Source organism: Sitophilus oryzae, unplaced genomic scaffold (assembly GCF_002938485.1).
Source record: "Sitophilus oryzae breed Bouriz unplaced genomic scaffold, Soryzae_2.0 scaffold_1297_pilon_pilon, whole genome shotgun sequence".
NCBI lineage: Eukaryota > Metazoa > Arthropoda > Insecta > Coleoptera > Curculionidae > Sitophilus > Sitophilus oryzae.
The window spans coordinates 3913230-3923272 of NW_022145945.1; the positions used below are offsets into that span (position 1 = coordinate 3913230).

General features: G+C 34.0%; 1 protein-coding gene across 1 annotated transcript in view; it reads right to left on the reverse strand.

Moving 5' to 3' along the window:
• Positions 1–9992, reverse strand: part of LOC115874592 — a 32539-nt gene extending 22547 nt beyond the window's left edge. The window contains exons 1-4 of the mRNA XM_030889790.1: positions 9103–9992; positions 8456–8724; positions 3810–4259; positions 310–434 (exon numbers count right to left, since the gene is read on the reverse strand). Coding sequence (XP_030745650.1) covers positions 310–434; positions 3810–4259; positions 8456–8724; positions 9103–9673 — 1415 coding nt within the window. The 5' untranslated portion in view covers positions 9674–9992. The remainder of the gene's footprint in view (positions 1–309; positions 435–3809; positions 4260–8455; positions 8725–9102) is intronic.
• Positions 9993–10043: the final 51 nt, after the last annotated feature.

Here is a 10043-nt window from a genome sequence, read left to right on the forward strand (position 1 = left end):
TTTAGATCAACTTGTGTGTGTGCTACTTAGATATTGTTTGTATATTAGAAAACAAGAAAAACCTTAGATTTTTCTATATGTATGTATAAACTCCTTCTTATATGACTAAAGACACATTCAATGATCCACCAATACAGAAACTTACAACAATAAAACTCCTAACGACACTAAATAGAAAAATCTGTATAAAATATTAGCCAATAAGTAAATAAATTAAGAGAAACAAGTTATTTAGTACATACTGAAAAAAAGTATATCAACTGCAAATAAAAATACATAGTTTTAGCCCAAAAACAAAATAAAAATTACCTGGTTTTTGTGGGACTGGGTCTTACAGGAGTACTCTCAACCTTAGCAGGTTCTGCGTTTTTGGTAGTTGATAATCTTGCTCGTTTTGGGGCAGGACCTCTGCCTTTCTTAGCAGGCATTTTCGTCTACAACAAAAGTTATATTTTTTAAACCTAGGTAATAATATATTTGACAATTCATCAACCAACTGACAAATGACCAGCAAGTACCAAATACTACCTGTAAAACTACTATAAGTATAGGGTGAGTCTTAAATAAGTGCAAATATTTTCAGGGTTGGTAGATCTCGATAAAAAAACATATTTTCCCTTTACCGTTTTTCAAATAAGTCCAAAATAACCGAGTTATTTTACTTTGAAAATTTCAAAAAAAAACATTTTTAGCTTAAATTTTACTGGAGATACTGGATCTTTTAACATATGGGTTTTCTTTCTTGTAAATTTAATCTACTATGTTGCCATATTATCCAGAAATTATGTTTTTTATGGTTATATACAATTTTTAAATCGCAGCGACTATAACCTGGGATTGCGATTTTAATATTTACCGTACAAAATTATTCATAAAAAATGCTTTTTCTAAATATGCCAACAATTAACCCTTGTTCCATTGGAAAAAACTGAGATATGATTAAAAATAGGATTTGGGCACCTTTTAACTGGCCAGGACAAGACGCAAAAACCAATAGACGATCAAACCTATTTTTCCAAGGCATCTTAATTAAAATTACTGTTTTTAACACAGCCATGGCATTCTAGATTAAAATTTAAAATACGATTTTTTTAAGTGAAAATGTCAAAAGTTGCCCTATGATATTCCATTCTAAATAAAACGATCTGATTCGTCTACTTCATCGCTGAACGCTGTCACCTGCCCGCGCACTATTTTAAACTGTAAATATTAATAACGTACAATATACTATTTTTTGAACGAATGAAAAAGAATGCCTAGAGAAGCTCAACAAATTAGGCAAAGAAAATAAAGTCCTCCTACTCTGGATGCCTGCTCACCAAGGGATAGAAGGCAATGAAAAGGAGCTAGCTAGAAAGGGAGCGAACACTCCACTAACTGGACCAGAACCGTTCTGTTTTCCAAACGGGAACCAACTGAAAGCGGAACTGAAGAATCTGGAAGACTCCATCCGTAACTTGGAATGGGTGTCCTCCAAAGGTCAAAGACACTCGAAAAAGTTCCTCATAACTTATGACCGAGAAAAATCAAAGGTTTTCCTTGATTTAAGTAAAAACAATCTTCGGATTGTCACGGGGTTTCTAACAGGACACTGTCTCCTCAACGAACCTCAGTAGGCTGAAACTGAGAAACAACGGCGAATGCAGATTTTGTGGGGAAAATGGGGAAACACCAGAACACCTTATCACTGAGTGCGTCGAGACGACGACCATTCGTGCCATGAACCTTGGTACGTCTGATGTCGAGGATGGAGAGCTGGCCTCTGTGGAGCCGTCTCAGATACTGGCTTTTGTTAAAGCCCTGAGACTGTATGATGAGTTATAACTCGTTATAACTCAAGAAAGGGGAACACACAATAGATCTATAAGGTCGCGGTGATTAACTCCCCTCCTAAACATTCTACATTCTACTATTTTTTTATTGGTAATGGCATTATTTCGACCTGTTATTTTAGATATTCATCATATCCGTTTCTTGTTTTTGTTTAAATATGTCAGAGATTAAATTTAAATAAAGTAAATGCGCGAATAGTCAGACGCTAAACTGATTTACTTAACTCGAAAATTGGTGTCTGGGAGTTTTTTGGCATGAGAAATTTGATTTTGATGTCAATATGACTCCTACTAGTAGAGGGCGCCACCTACATGCGTTTTAACTGTTTTGAAGCGCAATAACTTTTTGTCCGTACCTGTATAAAACTACCGAGTGAAAAAATATACATCTCTATGTTTTTTTACGTAAAAAATATCTCTTTGTAAAAATTGCTATGAGCAACCGTTCTTAAGATATTTCGAATGGGAATAGTAAATACATGTCATTATTTACGAAAAATATACTCGTTGAATAGATAGTTATTTCACTGAAATAACTATATAAATTTGTGAAATTTTTATTTGTTTAAATTAATCATAATTTTTTTCTGCAAAAATGATGATAAAACAGTTTCTGTTGAACATTCGGCACAAAAACATTTCAAATTTATGATTTCAGTCTAATCTTCTTCTTAAAGTGCCTTCTCCATTCAGTGAAGATCGGCAACAACCATGGCAAATTCCTCTCTATTTTTCGCTCTTCTCAGCAAAGTATGTGAGTCCAGGCCTGTCCAATCTCTGATGCTCTTCAGCCAGGAGCATTGCCGTCGTCCGGGTCCGGCCTTTCCCTCAATTTTACCCTCGATGATGAGCTGAAGGAATTCATACTTGCTATGTCTCATGATATGGCCCAAATAGGCTGCTTTCCTCTTTTTTATTATGTCGAGGAGTTCTCGGTCCTTGTTCATTTGGTTTAGAACTCGTTCATTCGAGACACGGTCAGTCCATGGTATTCTCAGCATTCTGCGATATACCCACATCTCAAATGCTTCCAACTTATTCATTGCGCTTACTTTGAGTGTCCACGACTCAGCCCCGTAGAGAAGTGTGAAAAGTACGTAGCACTTGACGAAGTTGTCTTTTATATGGATGTTGAGACTTGTATCGCACACTAGGTTCCACAATTTTAGGAAGTTTGATCTAGCCATCTCAATTCGAGCTCTGATCTCAATGTCTGGGTTTAGGTCTTCACTAATCCAACTGCCCAAATATCTAAACTTTGAGACTCTTACTATTGGTGTCCCACCTATGACTACCTCCGTTGCCTGTCTTGCATCTCTATCACCATGACTTTTGTTTGTATTTACCCTGAGACCCATTGAGTCGCCCACCGAGGACAGTCTATCAAGAAGTCTTTGTAGGCCCTCAGTCTTCAGTCTAATAACTATTTGTATTGACTAAGCCGCACTTACCTCCACTGCAGCCGCGAAGGCCTATTGTGGCTTAATAACTATTTAGTCAACATGTTTAATTTATGTCAATCATGACAGTATTGATAATTTCTATTCCAAATATCTCGAAAACCATTACTCGTAGCGGTTTTTACCAAGAGACCTTTTTCACTTAAAAAACGTTGTAAATGTATATTTTTTTACTCGTTAGTTTTATACAGGTACGGATGAAAAGTTATTACTCTTCATACCAGTTAAAAAATATGTAGGTGGCGCCCTCTACTAGTAGGAGTCATATTGACATCAAAATCAAACTTCTCATGCCAAAAAACTCCCAGACGCCAATTTTCATCCAAATATTGACGTTACTTCAGAAATGATTTTGAAAAAACCCTATAGCTCTGAAACTAAGCATCTTAGGACATACATTTATCCGAACTTTTTTACTTATTTTTATCTGCAGAATATGCTGCCGAAGTTTCGGGAATACAGTTCGGACCACCCTGTATATACGGTAAAGTATCTCTCTACAAAAAAACATACATACCTTTTTACTAGCACTGATCGGCGTAGATTTGGCCGAAGTCAATTCAACCCTATTCTTTGTCGGAGTAACATCAGCCTTTGTTGATTCTGTAATGAATTTGGGCGTAGCTTTAGGGCTTAACACCCTCTTCGATTTCTTAATAGATTCCACGGGCTTGACCACAGGGCTCTCGATAGCATTTTCCGACGATTTAATTTTTGCATCCCTGATAATTTCCTTTTCCGGATTATCCAGACCGATCGGTTCTTTGGTAAAGGAGAAGTTCTCCACTGTGAGATTTTTACTGGGTACTGATTGCAAATAGTCGGCGAGTTCTCTAAAGGAACGCACTTTTTTCCCAGTCGGCGTGTAGTAATAAATATCGCCTACTGGTTTGGACGTGGTGCTTGTCGAGCGCCATACTAATTCTCGTTTCCAACCAAACTTGAATGGTTTCAAAAATTTCGGTTCCTAGAAAAAAATATGTCTGCGTTACTAAGGCAAAATCCGATATATACATATATATATATATATATATATATATATATATATATATATATATATATATATATATATATATATATATATATATATATATATATATATATATATATCGTCTGTGAAATGTGTTAGGAGTCCATTTCACTAGTCCGAAAAAGTAGCAAAATAAGCGTTCGGCATTTAACGTTTTATGTAAAACTGGCTAGGTAAATGAAGAAAGAAATTAAAGATAAAGGATTATACTATACCCCTATTGTAGCACATTTTTAGACAACTTTATTTTTTAGATTTTGATGGTCAAACATCAACAAAATATTCCTTATGTTTGGACTAAATGTTCTCGAAAATAAAGACAATTTAAAATTCCGTTACAATACGGAAATAGATTGAAGTTTTGTGATTACAGTGATCTGATATATTATAATTTATGTGGTTTTATAACAAATTGCTCGCTATTTTATGGCAAATGCTGCGGCTCTGCAAACCTTAATCAGGCCTTAATCAAAGCACGTGTGTTTAGAATTTTGGGTGAGGCTTAACACAACAGGTTCAAGCTAAGCTTTAGGCAGATTTCTGAAATATATATTTCCTTTCCACAAACCCGACCCCGTTTCCGCTTTACCCGACCCCTGAGAGCGACCCGAAAGTACAACGTAATAGACTCTTCACCTGCTACCTGCATTTTTGACTTTAATAAAATAATACGTTTAATACATAATTTTACGTTAAGTCCTTTATAAGGAAATATTTATTGTTTTACGAGTTTTATTGTTCCTACTTCAAATTGAATATACTTGCTACAAGCGTACAGAGTGGGCCAAATTTGACGCTTATAAAATGAAACACCTTTTTCTATAGAAAAGAGACGAAAACTAATATCAGTGTCTGGAGCTCAATTTTTATCAAAAACATGATCGTGAAAACCGCACATCGATATCTTTTTCCGTTTCAGAGTTACGGGGTGTTTTTCAAAAATGTACATTTTTAACAAATAGCTGTAACTTTTTTACTATGGAAAATTATGTATTTTTATGAAATCATTTCCAAAGCACTTTTTTACGTAGAATTTAATGGTTTAAGTATATTTTTTTTAAACTTAATAATTTAAGAATTATCAACAGAAAACTTGACTTTTGATATGAGATACCCTGTATATTTTTATTTCATTGAAAAGAATTTAAAATCGCCTTTCCAAAAAGTAAATAGTAAATTTGATATTTCGCTCCATTCCTCTTCGAGATTTAGAGTTTTTAATAATTCCCTCACTTTGAATAAGTAGACTTTGAACGGCGCCGGCTGTAATGCAAAAAAATTCTACCTGTAAGCAGCAATTAAAACGATAATAATATTTGCAATGAAAGATGCAGAATTTTATAACAATTTAAACTATATTTAACAACATTAACATATAAAATATATCTAATAACAATAAAAATAGATAGCAAACCACATGAGATTTTTCTACAGGTGTTGACATGTCGACCGTCTTCTGTTATGGACAGACAGGACCGTTTGTGAACATTTCTCGCGGAATTCATTAACTCAGTGGGGGTGAAAGATACCCTCGCATAACCGCTAGGTACTTCTAATTCTTTAGATTATACGGGCAATTTAAAAATAAAAACCTTTATTCTTCTGCAAAGATAAAAATCCATAGGCGCTAAGTCCGGCGGCCTCAAAGGCCAACGGCTGGGATTTTGGTGGATTCAATTATTCTCGAAATTGATTACAAAAATTTACTGATCACTTCAGCGTTACGAGGCGGCGCCTCGTCTTGCTGGAAAAATATGTTTTCGAGTTCCATTAGGGGTAGAGCATCAATAAGGGGTCCAAACCCTACTAGTTAAAAGTGGCGAACTTTTAAAAATTTTGTATTTCAAATAGGACTATTACAAAATATTAAGTGTGTTATATTTTTGGAAAGGTAATTTTAAGTTATTTTCAGTTAATTAGAAATATACAGGGTGTCCCAAATAAAAAATTAATTTTTCTGTTGATAACTCTTAAATTATTAATTTAAAAAAAAATATAATTACTTAAATATAATTAACTTAAACCATTAACTTCTACGTAAAAAGGTGCTTTGGAAATGATTTTCATAAAAATACAAAATTTTCCATAGGAAAAAAGTTACAGCGATTTGTTAAAAATGCACATACTCCGTAACTCCGAAATGGTAACAGATATTGATGTGTGGTTTTCACCATCGTGTTTTTGATGAAAATTGAGCTCCAGACACCGATATTAGTTTTCGTCTATTTCCTATAGAAAAGGTGTTTCCCTTGAAAAGCGTCCAATTTGGCCTACCCTGTACATATTTTTTGTACCGATTCTTTTCACTCCAGTAAAATTAGGAATATACAGAAAGGTCCACAGACTTCGAGACATAGGAAAAATCAAGTCCATTTAGCGTGTGTCGCAATTTTCACACCTTAAAAAATTAGTTTTTTATAGCTATAGCAACTGCAGCGACTATGAAAAAAGCTGTGTAGTTTTCATAGAAAATAAGGGCACCTGTAATTCATTTGAGAATGTTATAAATCGCTAAAAGAGGTTTCAAACCTTTTGGATTTCTATTAATATTAAATAAATTGTTAATTTTATATCATAGTGTGTATTAAAACTACTAAAACACTTTTAAATTGATATTATATTAACTTTTGTTTTTTTAATCCAAAAAAAACAAAAGTAACAAATTTCTCAATCAAAATATTTGTGGTCCTGAAAAGGACCTTTGTTTTTCCATGTTCGTCAAAGTAGGTAATGGGTAAACGATAAAAAAAATAGGATAATGGAATTTAAAAAATTACAAAAATTGTTCAAAAATGCCCCCCTCTTACAATTTAAACAATAACCCTTTGAATAAGAAGACTAAGGAAGGAGCATATCAAAAATCTTAGGTACACCGTGATGGGCCTCAAATATGGCCGACTTAAATTCCGGTTTATCAGTGTCGTTCTAATTTTATTTAAAAAATGTAAAACTATGATGTAGGGTAGACGTGAGGCAGACTCAATAATTTGTTGTTTTATTTTACGTTGTGAATAAATGTTGGTAGTTATTAAAATTGCTATAAAAATATATGATTCTAATAAAAATAGATAAGTTATAATAAGTATTTATTAACACAAACATCCGATACGCTACTGAAGCAGGTAAGTCAAATTAACGTATCTAAATTCTTTGACATCTAATCTTTGACAAGTAATAAATAAAAGCTAAAATGCAAGAAAAATATATAATTTAGTTAATTTAAGTGAATTTCATAAATGATCGGTTTACTACACGTATGTATATTATATAGTCACTTAATAGCGAAAAGTTGTTCCATTATTTCACTCAATTTTTGCCGAGATCTACCGCACGCTACACAACCAACTATTTTAGAGTCTTTTTCGATAAATCGCGATAGTGTCACTGTTAATTTAAGTTCTGCCACAATTTCCATCTAGATTTACTACCTTTATACAACTATCAGTAGTAGAATAAATAATAAATAACATAAAATAAGCTCCGTAAAGACTGACAAATCCACAAAATTTCAAATCAAATTCAAATGTGTCAAATGAATCGTCAAACAATGTCAATGATCCCCACCCTAGGGAGCTTTTATGGTGGCTTTTCCGCCCACCATGCATGAATACATGGATAGCATTATGCTCCTTCCTTAGTCTTCTTATTCAAAGCAATAACCCAAACGATCATAAAATCCCCTCCTCACATTGGATAACATATCAGAGGTAACAGTGTCAAAGGCATTAAATATTTTCTGCCTTAACTGCTCCAAGTTTTGAATTTCTTCATGGCCGTAAATTTTAGATTTCATGTACCCCCATAAAAAGAAATCATTCACTAAGAGGCCAGGTGAAATTAAACGTCAGTCTAAACAAAACTGTCATTTTTGAAAATTTGTCAAAATTTGGACACACGCTAAATGGACTTGATTTTCCTATGTCTCGAAGTCTGTGGACTTTTCTGTATATTCACCGACGATATGTGAAATAATGTTGACATATATCAGGTTCTGCCTTAGTACCACAGATATCTAGTTTAGGAGTAGAAATTCCCAAATAAAACACGTGATGCAGGTATTTTCAGAAAGCTGGGTTACACATTATTACATAACTAACATTGAGTTAAAAAATAAAGCTAAAAGTAAAAATTACCTGTAAATTTTCCCTTACTCCAGGTACTCTATTCTTTTTAAGTGGCAACGTCGGACTATCAACTCGAGATCCTGTTGTATCAACCGGTTCCTCTTTTACCACCACTATCGGTTCTGGATCCGAGCTATCAGATGGCAATTTACTCTGACCCATAGACTTACGGTTGTTCGGCGTTAGCAATATATCGCTGTACCTTTTATTAGGTATTCTTGCACGTTTGCCTTTTCCCATCGTATCATCTCTTTCTGAAACTCTTACCGATGAATCGTCTAAAAGTTATCATAAAAAAACGTTTTTATATAATAAGAAAAATATATTTTATAATGTCACATAAGTACACATAACGTTTTCTTGTTCACGCAAAATGTATCGAGTAAAATGTTGTGTGTACATGAAGAAACAGAGCGTATTACTTGAACTAACTTAAGATGGAACACCATCTAGAGAACTGACAGGTCTAAACCACAGGTAAAACTTTCAGTGTGTACACTGGTCTTTACTGCATCTTACCTGGTAGTGCAATAAATAATGATATGTGTAGACAAGGCTAAGATGGAAAACTGTCAACAAAACTCCCATCAGCTCTTTAGACAATCTCCCATTTTAACTAACTACGAGAAAAAAATTTATTTCATGCCTGAACAAACCTTGGGATTGATTTTCTTCTAAAACGTTATCATTATTCTTCAAATTGACGTTTTCCTTTTCCTTCTGTTCTACAGTTTCATCATTCACAAGTGTATCTTTAGGCTCATCTTTCTCAATAACGTTTGCTTTACGCTTTACACCTCGAGTAACTTTTTCACCTTTTTCAATGTCCTTTTCACCTTTTTCAATGTCCTTTTCACCCTTTTCAATCTCTTTTTCACCTTTTTCAATCTCTTTTTCAACGTCTTTATCCTCCTTGTCAACATTTACATTCGCTTTTGCAACCTTTTCATTCGGTTCTTCTTCGCTATTATTTAAATCCTGGGTTGGTTTGTTAGTGGTATCCGCTTTTTCAACCTTTTTATTCGATTCTTCTACGCTATTATTTAACTCCCCGCATGATTTGTTAGTGGCATCCCCATTTTGGGTAGGTTTATTTGGACTTTCTTCCTTCGCGTCTGTTTTTGTATCACCTGAACTCTCAGTTTCTTTATCTTTTTCCACGGTTTTTTCCACCTCCGTTTTACCTTCCGGCTGATATTTATCATTTTGAGCGTCTTTACCTTCCATTTTCAAAAATTTTACGGTAGAAAAACAACGTTTCACATGAATTTTTCAGTTTTATGCAGCATTTCTGGAATTTCTCGTTACAACCTCACTCGCGATATGATGCGGCCTACTGACGCGTCATTACAATTCGAATTAAGTACTTATTTCTGAAATTTTTGTCCTAAAATTTAATAACTCCAAAATAATTATTCTTTATGAACTTATGAACAAAAAATCAGTGAATAAATTGTCAAATTTCTTAAAATTTGATTTCTTCTTTAAAGAACCCGAATTAAAACCGACAAAGGTACGGCAACTATGGAAGAGGACGCCACTCTCGTCGCTCAACGCAAGAAATGGCGCGCAATGTTAGGTTTGGCGGGAGAATTAA